The sequence below is a fragment of the Acartia tonsa genome, chromosome 1, assembly GCF_053477335.1.
Source record: "Acartia tonsa isolate MP-2025a chromosome 1, ASM5347733v1, whole genome shotgun sequence".
NCBI lineage: Eukaryota > Metazoa > Arthropoda > Copepoda > Calanoida > Acartiidae > Acartia > Acartia tonsa.
The window spans coordinates 50,750,137-50,768,680 of NC_137260.1; the positions used below are offsets into that span (position 1 = coordinate 50,750,137).

General features: G+C 31.0%; 2 protein-coding genes across 3 annotated transcripts in view; one reads left to right on the forward strand and one right to left on the reverse strand.

Moving 5' to 3' along the window:
* Window positions 1-18,544, forward strand: part of LOC145323275 (3',5'-cyclic-AMP phosphodiesterase 4C-like) — a 325,817-nt gene that overhangs the window by 47,825 nt on the left and 259,448 nt on the right. The window lies entirely within an intron of this gene.
* LOC145318017 (uncharacterized) lies at window positions 1,947-17,206 on the reverse strand. The gene is made up of 18 exons (XM_080159362.1): window positions 17,199-17,206; window positions 13,301-13,390; window positions 11,361-11,430; window positions 11,058-11,086; window positions 9,765-9,816; window positions 9,595-9,667; window positions 9,024-9,080; window positions 8,468-8,541; window positions 7,983-8,038; window positions 7,617-7,861; window positions 6,108-6,251; window positions 4,876-5,022; window positions 4,366-4,471; window positions 3,701-3,798; window positions 3,347-3,432; window positions 2,739-2,797; window positions 2,402-2,495; window positions 1,947-2,151 (listed from the first exon to the last, which is right to left on the reverse strand). Exons 1-18 carry the CDS (start codon window positions 17,204-17,206, stop codon window positions 2,035-2,037), a joined length of 1,605 nt encoding a protein of 534 aa, XP_080015488.1. The 3' UTR covers window positions 1,947-2,034.

Here is an 18,544-nt window from a genome sequence, read left to right on the forward strand (position 1 = left end):
ATAAGATGAGTCATTCGACCGTTCATGACATACTTATATCTAAGTTCTAATTGTAGAAAAGTTTTGCCTAAAAAATATCATCATTGGTCTTTTTTCCTAAAAAGAATATTGGAAAAAAGTTTCAGCTTTGATCTTAGGCTAATCTCATTATTTCCATGGGTCAAAGAAAAATCTAGAATATTAACCAAGTACAATTTCAATAGTTTATAGTAAACAAGGATGACAACAACCATAAAAGCGAAGCACTGAAACGGTAGGACAAACGGACATTAACACCTATATATTGTTAGAACTGAATAATCAGAATATAAATGTATAAGAGTCGAAGCAAAATTGTAAGTAAATTGGTTGACAAACTGCTTTATACAGAATAATATTTATGGACATACTTACATTTTTAGGACTTAATTATAGAGTTGCTTCGCTTAAAACATTATACTTTGTTGTCCCAGGAATCACTATACCAAAAATCAGATCAATCGAATGATTAGATCACATAAAAATTAGTTGTTAAAAAAGTAAAAAAATCAACATGTTTAAAATGGACGTACGGACATTTTGGTAATGATTATAGAGTTGCTACGCTTTCTACATCGTACCTAACTACTAAAGGAATCACCATGCAAAGTTTGAAATCGATAGGACAATTCTAACATGCCTAAATTAACGAAAAAAAGCTATCCGTGACGGACGTACGGACGGATGGACGGACGGACGGACGGGCGTACGGACGTACCGACCCTAATTATAGAAAAGCTTCGCTTTTAAAAACAGGAGCTACAATATAATTGACAAAAAGAATTAAGCAGCTAATGTTTGATGCGGCTTAGGACATTTAAATTTAAATCTAGCGACTGTAAATTTGACAGAAATATCTTCTACAAGGTTGCGCAGCTGACGTTAGATTATATGAAAAACAAGCCGCGTGTCTGAAATTGTTGTGGACTTTAGAAGCTGTTTTCTGTAATTTTTTCTATTAAAACCATGTTGTTGACACAAATCTTTGAAACTATTACTATTATGTTAGATGCGCGACACAAAAAGTAAGAGTATGGGGAATGCCTTGGCTCAAAACTGGCGTAATTTATTAAAGTAAGTAAAGTTTGGAGTTGCAGTGTAATTTAGTTGGAATGTTAATGCCTTAGGACCTAATTTAAAGGTCTTGCTCCACGTCCCCAGGGGTTTAATTACGCATGCTTAAAAAATGCATCATTTTTTTCGGCATACAATTGCAAAATTAAATACTTGACTCATTATCTATAGTAATCCATGATTTATATATTTTATATAGAAGCATGATTTATTATTCATTGACTGTGCTGTGCATCTTTGTTAAAAGTGCAAACAATAATCTAAAACTTAAGATTTATATTGTGTATTATAAGCTGGATGTGAAAAGTTTGCATCGTTAAATATTTACACTTTATTTTCAAAACTTTCTACCCAAAATAGGATTTCTAGATATAACCTTAAAGTGTGCAAAATAATCAATTTCGGTAAATTTATATTTTTTTTTCAAAAAAAAGTTAATGTTTCTCTGATTTATTGCCCCAAGTACAAAAAGATAAGAAATACAAATAATATAAAATTTACCTTGTAAAAACGTCTTTTTAATTTCAATTCTAACACTAATCCGTATTGAAAATTCTAAAATATTGAAAGTATTAAGTATATCCTTGATAGATGAATAATACGTCGTTTATTTACGAATAAGCCATGCAGTGGGATTTAACATTGCAGAATTAACACGTATCCAATATAACCTAGCCTAACATAGGGTAAAACACTAAAATAGTCACTTAAAACGACAAAAATTCGAAGAGGGTTAATGTTAATTAACACGCCCCATGAAGAGATTTTTTAAGGTAGAGAGTTTAATTTCATTTCTGAACCAGGAACATTAAATAAATATTTTGATATATTATTCTCAACAAGACGACATTTTTTTCCTCTGTTATCCAAATATATTTTCTGATTATCATATGCCATATGTATATACAATGATACAAAATATTCTCATCATATTAATTACACTTATTTTGTGGTGTTTCTAGCAGCTATAAGGCTGTTATCATCTTTTGGATTTGGGTAGACGAATTTTGCTTCTACTATTTCACTATCTGCTCGTATGGTGTAGTACGGCACTGAATTCTGTAATAAAAACATTATTTTAGAAAGATATTTAAATAGTTAGAGGATAGTTACGATTATGCATCGGAAATATACTACAGCCTGGTTTTTTTTTCTTGGCCTATAAAAAAGCCAATATAATTTATATGAAAATTTAGGACTTTCAAGAAAAAGTCATTTATTAAAAATAGTAAGAATTATATAGTCTTTGGACTTAATCATCAACATTTTTCTTCCCAATCTGACATATCATACATAATATAAAAATTACCAAGTCTTTCAAGCTTTTAGAATCCGGATAAGAATGAAGATGTGTATGGAAATGTATATTTCTAGAATTTCTAACCTCTTCTAGACACTCAACCCTAAACAAAGACAAATAATACTAAAATCAGACAAACAAAATAGCCTAAAACCGTCCCGTTAGCTATATTAAGTTTTCCTAAAATGTAGAACTTAATTAACAAAATATTAACGGACAAAAACAAATTTCAAACTTATTATTTCTAGTTTGAAATGCTGCAATTAAACCATCTACTAAATCGACATTTTATGAGTCGACAAATCCATGAAATATGTTAATATTAAAGAAAATAATTCAAACTTACTTCATATCTCTATCTAAAACAAAAACTTGTTTGTCTTTGTCAAAGTATTGCCATCCATTCTGAAATGTATAATGTAAGTTTAATTGTTAGTTTGACTTTAGACTAACATTTGATAAGATTAACTACTGAGTTTAATTGAATTTTCCACTTTCCCAGACAGTTTAAATGGTACACAAATCTAAATTTCATTCGGAATTTTGCTTTATTTATATTGTGGCTGCACGTCTAGTGGTATCTTGATTAATAGAATATTATAATTCGGATCAGCCCATTACCTTAAATTTAGTTTTACTAATAAAAAGTAAAATAATACTTGATCAGTAAATCTTACAAAAAATTAAATTCTAAAAGTGTTCTTTTGGAAGAAACCTGCACGGAAACCGCGCGCAAATCCTGAAAAAGGGGTGGTATAGAAAAGGCCCTATTCAACCTAGTCATAATTTACTATTTGCCCTATAACTGTTGGAACTTTTGCTTACACGTCATGGCATCACACACTTTATCATTGAAAGAGTTTGGACTAGTTCTACAAACTTTTCTGGCATTATCCATTTTAGATTTTCCATATCACACTAAGGAAGAGAAGATTTTCTAAAAATTGTGTTTACCTGTGTTTTATGAGGACATTGTTCTTCTTCCCCCTTTCTTTGTCTTGAGGACAAACTTGAACCATCAAAGCTGCCAATTGTTTCACCTATGAAAAAGGATATTTAACTAAATAACAATTATTGAATCATTATACTTTTTTGCTCGGTTTTGTAAAATTTAAGATACACCAAGTAGAAATATTCTTAAACTAGGAAACACTAATCCCTCTCCTATAAAAAATGATTTTCAGGAATGGTTGAGGGGCTGTCTGTTTTTTTTAACGCCAACCCAACCCAAAGGAAAAATATAATACTCCTAAAAATTGTACGGGGTGTAAATCCGCACAACAACCCTATGCAATAAAAAAAACGTACCTATAACCCAGCCAAGCCAGCTAGTTTGTTCAAACCAGTACAGATATAGGTTATTTGATACATGTTTGTACAGAGGCCTACCTCGCCATACTCCAGATCTAAATATCATACAATTTCATTATATATCAAAAACACACAAAAATTGCATATTTATTTTTATATATATTTATGTTGAATTTTTTACATCAGATGTTTATAAAAAGGTCATATGAAGAGGAAGTTCTGGTATTATCCTCTTAGAAATTTTTTTTTCAATATTGAAAATTTGAGTACCCCCCCCCCCCCCCCCCCAACAGCGAACTATGAACTCTGGACGCTTAGCTCGGCTCCCTAGCCTGCCTAGCCGCAGCGCTCGGCCCCCTTGCCGCAGTGCTCGGTTTTAGGTTTTTTAGGTTTAGGTTTTAGGTACAAAATTGAAAAAAGAGGATAACGCCGAAGCTTTTTATAGGGCCTATACAAATGACGTCATAATGGTTAATTAGAACGTATACTGGTCGCCATTGTAATATAGTCTATTATTGGCCTATGATTTGTCATTTGTATGGTATGGCGGCAATATTTTATAGTCACTATAAATAGCTTCTGTGAAGGAGAAAAAAAGCAACACCTATATAAACACAGCAAATCTAAAATTTGACAAAAATCATAAAAAGTTGTTACTTTACCTGGCAAAAATGCCTGACATATTATCTGCAAAGTAACTGAGTCTTACTCTGAGAACATCACAACACTGCTCTACTTGATTAACCTCTGATTTACTATTTCCAGAATCTAGGAACATACATACATAAATGGATTATCCTTGTTTTCTAGTTTATAGCTTGATTTTTTGTAGTTTGTTTATCTTTCTGTCTTGTAGTACTTAATGTTAAAAATAAAGGTGAAATCATTAAAGAATATTAGTTTTTCTCTCCTCGTCGTATTGGTGATAACAGTTGCACCTTCTGCTTTCATAACCGCTGAATGACATTAATAGGAAGAGGTAGAGGAATGCCTTGTCCCAAACAGGGGCAACTTATTACCATGTTGAGTAAGGACTTTTAAATAATATTGCAATAAAATTTCTCAAGCTTCTGTATTTTAACCGTTCAAAAATAAAATTCCGAATACTTGGAATTGTTGATTTTTAAAATTTCTTATCTTCTTTTTAAAGTCAAGACTCTATAATCTTCCACCTGAATTGTCTGATGAATCTCGGTCCTCATAGCTGCTTATTGGAGCAGCCACAGGGGCTCCGTAGCTGTCGATGGGCGGAGCTTGAGGCGCTCCATAGCCGTCGAGAGGTGGAGCACCGTAACTATCAGTTGGGGAGGGGTTGTAATCTAAATTACACAAAAATTAAATTGATTGTGTATATCCTCTAAATAATTATAAAAAAGATTTAAATTATAATCTAAATAAGAACTTTTTTATTTATAGGATAGAATAATCTTATAATATTTTTTTTAAAATAAATCTGATAAAACTAGATTGATATATTCTCATTCAAACCAAGATGAAAATATTCTACAAACTTAAAAATTGTTTATTAAAGAATTCTTTCGTTTTATACATAGAAATAGATGAAAAAAAGATCTATTTAAGTGAGCATACATAGCACTTGTGTTATTAAGCCTGTGAACTATGATTGATTTTATGTGCTATATATCATTTATTCAGTCAAATAGTTCAATGCTACCAAAAGGGAAAAATATAAAATTGAAGAGAATATCAATTTATGGATATTAGTAATTTTTTTCTGAAATGACAGACCAACAGAAAAATATTTATCATTGGTAAGCTGTTCTATTAACTAGGAAACAAACAAAACAATTTTCTGGGGAAATAATTATTATCATTATTATGATTGTACTATGTATAAATATACATCTCAAAGTTTCCTTGAATATCAAACATTTATCATATTAGTTTTCTGTTTTTATCAAGAATTGCATTTATATTACTAAATTCAATCCGTGAACAATTGCGCATTTTGTAAATTTAATACAATAAAAAATTTCGGACTATGGAAAGAAAACGAAGTAGCAGTTTTCGTCGTATTTTCGCAGTAGCTTTTGATAAGTTATTTTAGGTTAGGTAAATGTTAATGATTGCTTTGCAGGGTTAGGAAATTGGCACCGTATGGTTAGCGCCTTCCTGCAGGGGCTAAAAATATGAGGAAAGCTACTTTAAGAATACGACGAAACCCGCTACTTCGTATTCTTAAAATGATCCAAATTTCTTTGGTTTATTCATAAAAAGTTGTACTATCTATTTATGAAAATTAAACATAAAAAAAATAAGAAACTATTTTCGGCGGAAACATAATTTCCAGAGTAAACTAAAGAACCCTAAGACGTGGTGTGACGGACGGACGTAAAGATTATACCTTAACTGTAGAATAGTCACACTTCTAAAACAACATAACCTGGTCTGGAGGTTGATGAGTAGTATGATGGTCTCTGGGTAGGATAGTAGGGAGGTCGGATTGGATCTCTACTAATTATGTTGTTTTCATTGTTGTGGTTGTTGTTGTTGTTGTTGTTATAGGGGGGTCGGGGATAGTTCAGACCTAAATAATTTGGGATGTTGATAATAGTTTTATTCTCTTAAAGGATCTATCATTTTAATTATATAAAAGGACAGATATGCGCTAAACAGTGTTCAAAAGGAGGTCTTAATAAAAGTGAATCTATTGTCATGATAAGTTGATAAGTTTTAATATTAATAAATTCCACTTTAAAGATATTTTATCAGGAAGGAGGGGGACATTGGACAAAACACTAGACCCCAAAGATTTATTAAAATGTTTTCTTATTCGTTCGCTGAACAACATTGGGGACTTGAATTTTAATTGATCAGCTCATTAAATTGAGTGTTCAAACGTTCATTGCAATCTAAAGATGGGGTAATTATTTTAACAAATAGTTTTAATTTACAGAAGGCTTAATTTTGTTTAAGCAATTATCTTATCCCTTTAGATCCCTGTATTTTATTCTATTTTAATTATTGTAGTTTTGGGGGTTAAGACAAGAAAAACTTTTAGCTTAGGTTGCCTTTTAAGTGAGCTGAAATATCTTTAACCTCCTAACTGTAAATAATACTGATATGATTAATCAAGTGGATAATATATCAATATTATAAATACATAACAATAACATACAGATAAATATTTTATACTTATTTTTCAAAGCATATCTTTTCTATGAACTTTTCTAGTATTGAATAAGCAGCAGGGATATTAGAGGATAAGACAGTGGAGGATAAATTTAGAAGATACATCCCAAATGGTGTTGAAAAAAATTAACCCTTCTGTAAAATACAAATATTGCTTGAAAATTTTGGACACTACTACTTTGGAGCCAAACATCAAAATTGAATAAAGTTCTAGAGCCAAAGAATAAGAAAATGTGGTTAGAAAACTTTGGGTACCAGTGTAATTTTAAAGTTCAATATTCACTCCCTCTCTGATAAGTACTCTGGATATTATGAGAGACGACAAAGTGGCTGAGAAAAAGAGCCGTGTGACGTCAATAGATCCATCTCTTTTTAAGGAAGATGATTAAAGTCCCTCAACAGATTATGACGTCATACGATAGAATAACAAATGAGAGACCAGCATAAATAATACCATTGGTCAATTACAGTGTATACTGGCCTCTCATTAGCTATTCTATCGTATGACGTCATAATCTGTGGAGGGACTTTAATCATCTTCTTTTTTTAAGGGGTTTCCTTTCTCACTTCTCTCATCTCTTCCTTTTATGACGCCACACGGCTCATTTTTTCTGCCACTTTGTCGAGTCTCGAATATTATCTGTTCCAAACTGTGAGAAGAAAATAATTTTTTTTCTGATCTAAGGTCAACTGTTGAAAATCCCCAGTAGAACTATAAAAGCACACCCAGATAGAAAATATGAAATAATAAAGGCTGTACCTGGCCTGTCACCTGTAAACCTGACTTCTGGCGGTGGTGCCGGTGGTCCTACAATAACAGGACCGTTTCCTTGGCCTCCTGAAGTGCTTCCTGGCGGCTTCAGATTTTCACCAGGTGGAGGTGGAATAAGTCCAGGTTGGGGTAAATAATCTGGACGGCTGGGTTGTGGTGGGGGTAAATATCCTGGGTTAGGACGGGAGCCTTCTTGTTGGGTTATGTATATTGGGGGCCTTGGATTACTATTGCTAAATAAAAACAGTTTAACTTACAGCAACAAGATTTTTATTGAATAATCAATTAGATATTAATAATCGAATTTTGTACGACTTTTAAAAAAATAATAATATAAAAAATTGGAAGATTTACATGTTGTTATCTGTTGGATAGTAGCCCTCTTCTCTGCACTCACGTCTTCTTGATACCTTGAAAATTATGGTAAAATAATGAAAATATCAATTCAATGGCTTTCATAATTCAAAAGGTTTAGTTTATGTAAATTATACAACATTTTTATCCTTATAACAAAGTAAAAGGAGTAAAAAGTGTGTACCGAAGGATCTTGTTAACCACTGAACCAATATGGTTCTACTTTACAGTGTAGCTCCTAATAGGTCATGGGAAGGTTTATAGCTATTTGGAGGGAGGGTACCAACACCCTCCCAAGAGCAATCAACAAAAATCAAAACCAAATATAAATATTTATTGTAAACAGCTGAATTAATATAGATTAAAAAGAAAACGTCTCCCTAGAGGCAGCTAGTATCAAATAATAAAAGATATTTTTTCTATCACAAATTTTTTTTTCTAAGGTAAAAAATTTCTATAGCTTCCTTTTATTTGAAATAATTTACCTTATCTTCTGCGGTATGAATTAGATATCCAGAAAAGGTATTAGATCCTGTTCTGTTATCTACTGCAACCAAACCTAATAATACAAGAATGACAAAATCTTTTAAAGCAAAGCATATTAGATTAGAAACAGACATGCAACGTAATTAATATTCAACAATAATTTAGTTTAGACATTTTAAATTTCATATTAAGATATCCCAAAATTACTTATGTACAGGATGCTTAATATGGACTAATAACATACATACATTTAGGACATTTAGGAAATAAAATTATGCCTAATGGCTCTAGAAATCCATAATCCAACATCAAGTAAATATGATGATCATAGTGTAGCTTCGCTCTCTATATTGTATTTAACTGTTTTGTTTGAAATCGATTGGACAATTCCAACATACCCAAATACGCAAACAATAGAAAACCTTCACTTTAAAAAAAAAACCTCTAAAGATATTATTAAAGGTGCTTTATGAATTTGTGCCTGTGAACTGTGAAAGTTACTTCACCCAACGCAATTCTATTGAATAAAATCAATTTCTTATTGAAAAATAATACCTTGTTCAATTTCTAAACGCAGAACATCATCTGGAAGGAGAATAACAACTATACTCCCTAAAATAATAATAACAGCTACATAGTTGAAACACCTATATGCATAGACGTCCAAGGGGGGGGGTAATGAGGCGATTACCCCCCCCCCCCCATTTAAAATTTATCCCTACCCTGGGGGTGCCGTAGGCACCCCCAACCAGTTAGGAGGGGGTATTTACCCCCCCCCCAAACAATTTTGGGGGGGTAAATACCCCCCCCCCCAAAATAAAAATAAAAATCCCTAATAAAAAAATTTTGTACGCGCTTCGCGCGCATTTTTAATACTAAATATTTAATAAAATTTAAATTACCCCCCCCCAAAAATTTTAATCCGGGGGTAAATTTTGGGGGGCGTAAACTAAATTTACCCCCCCCTGAAAATTTTTACCCCTCCCCCCCAAAAAAAGCTTGGACGTCTATGCCTATATGGAAATGATTAAGTAATGAACATACATTTACTACAATGTTATAAAATGGTTTGGCTACACAAATTCTAACAATTACCAAAATATCATATGGTGTGGCAACACTCTACCTGTACAAGACGCTGGAGGTGTGGCTACACAACTACTAATACCAAGTCGGTTAGGATTTAATACTCTTGACCCCTTAATATAAAACAATCAAATTAATTTAAATATATCTTCAACAGCGAGGAAATATGATTTAGTATTATTTCTGTAAAAGCTTAAATTTTAAAATTACCTTATAAAGAACAGCATGCAGATTATTTGTGCCTTCAGATCTTAAGCTGTAACTATTATTCAAAAACATAATTAGATGATTAAAAAATGTTTGATTTGAAACACATTTTAGCAATTAAAATTCATGTCTTCTTTTGCAGCACATTTGGAAATGTAGTTTTAATTAATTGTAAAGTAGCTTTGCTTATAAAGTGTTAAGTTTTACATAAAATTAAATAATAAAGCCTGGTGTTTACAGATAGGAAGGTATTTTTCATATATTTTTAATAATATTGTATCTCAAAAGTAATGACGTCATAGATTAACAATTACGAAACATTATACCTATTATTTTTACCACACATTTAATTTTGTCACAAATATGTAAAAAAAACCCAGGGTTGGCAAATGTCGTTTTAAATAATATGCAATCCTTCTTCACCCCAAAATTTGCCAAGTCATAAATGCAAAATTAACGCGTAGATTTTGCGAGTGGAAAGATAAATTTTGTTAAAATGGTGCTTTTCCTCAAAGACTTTAGCGAGCGCACAAACCTCCTCTTATTTTTCATATACATTGAAAACAAAGAGGGAAGCTTCTCTGTAAATGATCATATTTGTATGTCTAAACTGGACAAAATCGTCGATAAAATTATGGAAAAAATAACTTTTAATAACACAAATCTTTCCATAATATAAACAAATATGCAGAATAAAAGTTAGATTATATTAAACAATTATATTTTTTTCAGGTAAGATAAATGTATTTCTACCAGAAGACAAGATTGTTATGTGCTCAGGTTTCAACCAATTTCAATATTTCCTCCTTTTAACATAAAAGAGACAGGGTTGGTGTCTGTTTGTATACTCGGAGAGGGAGGTGACATTGGACTGTAAATTACACTTGTACTCAAAGTTTCATGGTTTTATGCATAACCACGTTATCTTATTTGTTGGCTCTAAAATATGTGTACTTTTTTATTTTATTGTGATTGGTTACTGTTAGTTTAAAACTTGTGGTGGCAAACCTTTACAAATATTTTAGATCTACAGAAGGGGTAATTTTGGGAGGTAATGGATATATTGTTTATCAAAATTGGGGTTATCTAATATCTTTAAATTTATTGTCCATTGTCTTAACCCCTAGATTTCAGGCGTAAACAGATTATCAAAGGTGATCGATAACATAAGAAAATAAAATAAAATATTATAGTTGTACGATCACATTCCCCTGGCATCATGTAAGCCCCTAATCAATACATGAAAAAATAAAATATCTCATTTTTTTTGGAATTAATCTAAAATATGTTCTTTTCCTTATCTGATATAATCCACCTTCTCTTATCTAAAAAAATAATTATTTATTTATTAGGAATTTAATAATTATTAAGTTCAAAATAAACTGATGTTTTATTCAAAAATTAATTATGAGTTGAAAGCTGTTAGCATTAACTTTGAGTTCAATTCGTTAGCCAGCACTTAATACAATTTGATTAAATCAAACTTGTAAAAAAATTCTAATAGGTTGACCTGTACATGGTTCGGAGCATTTTAGAAACAAGCCAATCAGACATAAAGAAGAGTTTGGAATCTGTACATAAATCATTAAAATATCTTACCTTAGCAGAACCAAAAAGAGGTTGAAAATCAATGTTTTGTAAACCAAGAGCCATGGTAAAATGAACAAACCTAAAATTTGAAGTTAAATTATAAGTAGCGGCGCGACTCTATGACTTACTATTATTTTCTGGTGGTTTAGTTAAATTGTTTCTTTTTTTTATGACATCACACTGTTTGTGACCCGATCATCAATAATAAATTAAAACGACACTCTATTACATTTCATTTGAGGAGAGAAATATAGTGATAGAAAATGGATAAAGATAAAAAGGAAAGAAATATTTAACTCAAATAACGATTAGATATAATGTACAATAAATACAGTGTCATGCACAGGGTTTTGATAGGCTGTATTAATTAATTAATTTGTATTAATTACTAACAAAAACTAAAATTTATTGGTTTATTCTTTTATTGCTTGTAAAAAAGTATATGCTTCATTTATCAAGTCCTCCTAAGACAAAATTGCTCAATTAATCTCAACCCAATTACTTTTTTCTTTCAAATTATACAATCTAATAAAATGGAAAGTCAATAATTAAACAAGGATGACATGCTTTCATTTTTAGGACTTAATTATAGAGATGCATCACTTGTAACATTGTACTTTGTTGTCCTAGGAATCAGTTATTCAAAAATCAGATCAATCGGATAAGTTTATCACTTAAAAGTTTGTGTTTATGTACGGACGGAGGGACCGACCCTAATTTTAGAATAGCTTCGCTTTTACAAATATGTTTTTTAAGAATTACTGAAACGATAATATAATGTAAAAGCACAAATTAAGTAATAGATGTAATTTAAATAAAAATTTTGCAATCGTTGTACCTCATTGTCACAGGAATCACGATTCCAAAAATCAGACGAATATGCTGATTCTATCATTCGAAATATTTTTGTTCAAATTTTTTTTTCTATATTGTAACTAACTATTACAGGAATCATCATGCAAAATTTCTAACATACTTAAATTAACGACAAGAGCTTACCGTTACTGACGTGGACGGGCGGACAAACCTTAATATAAGAAAACTTCGCTTTTTAAAATATCCACTTAAATGAATAGCCCCAAATGGGGTTAAACACTTTGATGGGCCCACGAAACATAAATGTGCAAGGCTAAGCAAACCCTTAGAATTGTGATAAAATTTCTTCTGATACCCTGTAGATATTAGAACTTGGGAATAATCCATCTTTCATATTAAGATGCATAAGATAAAGAAATTATAATCACAGATAATCTCGTGTCTTGGTTAACATGAAAATATTACATATTTTTCTTTTTTTACTTATTGCTACAAATTAGGATAATATTAATCAAGCAATGCGCATGTGCCTCTAGGCTCTTCACTCCAAGCGGGGCAGGGTTAAACTGCAGCATTATTATCAGAATAATAACATTCTGGAACTGGGGGGTTTCCGACCCCCATCCATCCTCCAATAAATAGCTTAACACCTTCCAAGGATTAGAAGGTATATATATTCCTTAAATAGTAGAGCCCAAACGTTTCATTGGTTACCTAGATTTTATTAAAGACAGACGGACGAACACAGATACATCATTCTAATTTATATAATAATTTGAAAAATTCAAGCTTGTAAAGGTAATAAAAAGTTTTGAAAGAAGCTTGTTTGCGTTTAACTCTTAGTAGAAGAAAGGCTGCTAAAAATAAATATAGTAGATTTACATATATATACAGAAATTTGGAACAAACTAAACACATTTAGGTACAAAAGGGCGTTATTTTCCAATTCATCTATATATGTGTATAATGAGGATAAAGCTAGCTTTCGCAATTTTAATTGGAATTAAACATATATGACTAAATACAAACAAATCTTTATGAACCAGAAATATATTTTTGAATTTGACGCATTATTATGTCTGTTACCCCATCTAGGGTTAATAAATCTATTTATGCAAATGTAAAACTGTGACCTAGACGAAGAACCAGGCTGGCCCATGGTGTATGAGAAATAAGCCAGCTCTGTGTGACAGCTGTCCAACATCAACACCAGTAAAAGCAGCCTAAATTCATATAAAAAGATAAAGATCTCATAAATTGTTTGAGTCATAAATGTTTCGGATCATATGAAGGAAATGAAGTCATTCCTAAAAAGGACAGAAATTCCCTTCCTTGGGTATAGGAAGGCTATTTTCTTTCCTTTTTCTTACAAATTCTCAGTAAGGAAGGTGATTTCTGTCCACTATCTTACAAATTCTCACTAAAGGAAGGTGACCTCTGTCCACCATCTTACAAATTCTTCCTAGTTCTTAGAAATTCTTTGTTTCTTATTGATACTTCAGTTTTAAGCAAAGCTTTACAAACACAACTTCATTGTTAATTCTGTAAATCATACTAACGGCTACGCCCCCAGAGGCCTCCAGGAGCAATTAGGTAAGGTGAAGTCGTTACTCACATTTAAAATTTTAGTTTTTAAAAAATGTAAAATTTTTTTGGAGGGGTTATTTTTTCTAGGGCCTACATCTCTTGGGAGGGTGTTAGTACCCTCAAAATAAACCTTTCTATGACCTATGAGAAGCTACCCTATAAAGGATACCTATATCGGTTCAGCGGATAGCGAGATCCTTCGGTACAAACAGACAGATAGACAAACAAACATCCTGTTACAAAAATACTAATAACACATTTTATTTGTTTGATATTCACAAATGGTTAACAATTCTCACCATGTCGTATGGCATGTACCCATTGTTAGACTAAACTATAATACCAACACCACCCTCTATGGTATTGGTCACTTCCTACCCTTGATAACAGAGTTTATTAGAGGTTGTAACTCCTCTAATTTTAATTTCTCATCTACTATGGATATACCCATGAAGGTAGTGGACATTAAAATATAAATTAGCTGGTTACCCAAGGTCTTTTATTCGTTGGTCTAAAAAGTATGGGTACATTTTAACTTTACTGTTTCAAACTAGCAGTATTCAAACTTTTCAACCAATGCTATTAATATACACAAATTGTCAATCATTATTTGGAATCATTTTTACTAATTTCTGAATTAGATTTAAAGTTTACGATAGCTAAAAATCAATTCTTTTAAATAAACCTTTTATTACTGTGGGCGGGGATCGATAAACTGTGAGGTAGTACATGGGCATTTGCACGTGTATTTGACCCATGCATTGTTCTATGTAGTTATTTTTCTAGAATTCCCTCCTTATAAATTCATCTTCCGTTGCATACTTGATATGTCAAAAAGAGTAGAAATTTAAGCTTTTTAATATTTCGTAATTTATAAAATGGAGTTTTTTTTAACCCTGACATTTTTAAGCGGAGGGACTGTAAGTACGTACATAAGTTCATACCTAACGATTTAAAACAAGCTGATCTCTAACTTTTTGAACAACAGTTTTTTTGTATGTTATTTATCCCAATAATTTGTGTTTTTGGAATAATAATTCCTAGGACAACAAGATAAAATATTCTAATCGAAGCATCCCTATAATCAAGTCCTTAAAGTTTTCTGAAAAAAGTGCTAATGATCGTTTACCCTTTCGCTTGATTTTAGAGATTCGCTTCTATAGATGTTGTAATCTTTGTTTAAAAAGTAAGGTAATGAGTTCCTACATAATTGTTTTAATTGGAGATCTATGTTTACTCTTTTGAGGTACTCTATGACTTTTTCACAAACTCTTTAAGGCGTTTCCAAGTTATTTACATTTGTATATTTGAAAATAATTTCGTCACACTTGGAAAACAACAATAAAAGTTTGTTTATTTTTTCAATAAGGTCATCTATAGGTGGTTGCTTAAGCTTAAACCAGATATGTAAAAGTTACAAAAAAAATAATAATCACTTTTTAAAAAGTGTTACTTTGGCTATAAAAATCAAATATTTTTTTATTATTTTTTATTATTGATTTATAATTTAATTAGTGACTACGCTCCTAAAGGCTTAAAGTGGCACTTAAGGGTTATGAGGGAAGTTGGGGTATTCCATCTAATTCAAATCTAGGTTTTAAAAGAAAAAGTAAAACAGATTAGATGGTATATTTTCTAGGGGAATTTTATTTTTGGTTGGATGGAGGTAAACTCTCCCAAAATAGTCAAGAAAGATCCCCGGCCTTATGAAAAAGTTTGCTGTTTGTAAAAATGTATAGAATTTTGAGTAACTGTATTTTTAAAAAGTACAATTTTGAGGCGGTCTAGAGTTGGTATTTCCGTTGAAATCTCACTTTACTATTACTATTTCTTTAAGCAAATAAATGTTTTAAATTTCAAGGTTAAATATGTATTATTTATCATATTTGCTGTTCTGTATTTTTACTCCGCCTCCAGCCTTTAAGGTTTTCACATTAATATGAGAGGGAGGTGCTTGTTTATTGTGTTTTTTTAGATATTTTTTATGGGGGGGGGGGGGGGTTAGGGATCATAGTATAACTTATTTTAGTAGGTGGAGTTGAACCTTCCAATAGCCTAAAACCTTTCTAAAAAAAAATCCTGTATAAAATGGAGTTCAATTGCTCTTAGATTTTACTGGAAATGCAATAAAAAATTCACCTACATAAAAATTATATTGAAACTTAACATTCAAAATTAGATACTATCAGGTATAAATTTGCCTAATTGGTCTTTTTTTGCTTCACAGTTAACTTTGCTTGTTTGGAATGGAAGCTGCGCTACTTGTGGTCATAATTACCCTTGTTGTTTAAAACCATTCATTCCCTACTTTAATATTTTTGTGTATAATCTAAAATGTTTTGTTTTCCAACATTGAACCGCTTATCTTTACTTACAGCCCCATAAATAATCTCAACAAACCACAAAATGTTTTTAAATTAAATTTTAACAAGGATGAAATTCTGATTGGAGCAAACATTATTGAATAATTTAATGACTATGAAATAAAGTGAATACAATTACACATACAAACTAGAAAAAAAAGAACATTTTATTAATTTTTTAAAATTATTTTCCATTATGGCTTCGAAACCGATTAAAATCTGATGGACTAGAAACAGTTCTTAGCCATACAGAAAAATCAGGTATAGAAAAAATACATGGAAATAAACAGCCACAAACTTACAGACATTTATGAGTTGTAAATTGTGTAGAAGATCCGCTACTTATATATCAGATGATTAAATTTGTGTTTATATATGCTTTGTTATTGTGCGATAGAAAATTTAATTTAGAAAATATGAAGATATAATATAAAGTCATGTACATCCCAAATGATGATACACAAAATAACCCTTTCTGTGGTTAAAACTTTTGAACAATTAACTTATTGAATCAACCAATTAAAATTCACTAAAGTCCCCAAAGTTGTTAAACCAACGAATAAGAAAACGTTATTATGAAACGTTGGGATATAGTGCAATTAACAGCTCAATGTCCCCCATATCTCTAAATTTTATAAACGGTGTTGGTATCAAAGAATCAGAAAAATTATTTTGAAAATTTCTGTTTTTCATACTCCTAAAAATATGCTATATATAAGAAAATATATAAAGTATTCCTTTCTTATTGCTTTAGACTTCCGGACAAAATAGTCTGCAGAGTAACTGCAATGCACAAAGGGTTAAATATATAGATCCAATTCAGGATTTTAAAATGTTATAACTTTCAAACTCTGTAATCCATTCTTATAGTAAACATTCTAAATCTCTTAAAAATTACAAAAAAATGCTCTTTTAAAATAGGCATGTGGACTTTTAGGTCAAAAGTTGCCATGCCTTTAAAATTGAAGTAAACATATTTAGGAATCATTATGGAGGGTTTGAATCAATAGGATGGTTTTAACATACCAAAACTATCGATTCTGAAGAAATCTTACCTTTTATAAAACCTGTATATTTTTACCTCTGCATTTTTGTTCATTGCAGGGGTATGTATGCACAGAATCATCTTAGATGTATTGTTATTGGATGCATAGTAGATGCCTGAATTGAATTGAATATATTAATTAATGGCAGGATGGTATGAAGCATCCAGGCAACCTGCCAGGGAGGTATCAAACATCCAGGCAGGTATGATTGCAAAGGTATTAGGTATAGATGGGTAACAGGCAAGCAATACTCATGGATAGTATTTAAAAAGGTTGGAATTTAATAAATATGTCCAAAATTGTAGGATAATACAAATTTTTTTACCTGTTTTAATCAATTTAAAAGATACAATAGTATTTTTCATTTTTGTTGAGGGGGAGGGTATTATTTTCAAGGGTTTATTTGCCTTGGAGGGTTGAGGTACCCTCTCCAAAGGTAGTTTTCCAGCAACTATGAGAAGCATCGTCATAAATTATAACCATAACGGTTTGGTGGTTAGCGATTCTTAGTTACAAACAGACAGACAGACAAACATCCTGTTACTTTTACCTTAAATTTGGCATAAAAATACTTATTTATTTTTCTAACCCTTATAAATAATTCATGACTAAGGAAGGGTATAGTTATCATGTATGTTTTGCATGGGGTCATGGTTATAGGAAAACTTGAATGAACCCTCACACCATTTTAAGATATTTAAAAAAAAAGTAAAATCAGCATATCATCTTCATAGATTTCAACTATTTAATGTTTCCAAATATATTTTCTATGATTAAACCTTATAAACATATTTTTTTGGCATATTTTCTCTGATTTTTACTGCTTAATAAATCTCTGAATTGCATGGAAATGCATTCTAGATTATGAAGAGGAACATCTTAAGAATAATAAACAAACTAACCACAACAAAAAGGCAAACTTCCATGGAAGGTATATAATAATTCTCTTCAAACCAAAGTATTCCTAACTTTATAAGATTTATTTTTGTGGTGGTTGGGGGGTGTGGGATAAAAATGCTACATAGTGACAAAGCCTAAAGAGATCGAACAGATAGTCAGACAGACATTGTTTTATTTTGCTCTTTTTTAACTCTTAAATGTTGTCCAGCCAAATAAAGAATTAAAGAGGTAATATAGAGCTGTTGGCTACACTCTAATTTAACTCTTTTATTGTCTTTACATAGGAAATTTATAACAACAAAAAATAGTTTTATTATTTCATGTCTTAATTTATTTATTTTAACTGTATATTATACAAAAGAGGAAAATGAGAGGTATAGTAAGAGAATATTTTCTTTCTAAATCCTGAAATGTCTATGGCAGCTGATTGATTGGGCCAACACAGCTTAGATGAGACTTTTTCCTGGCCATAAATATATAA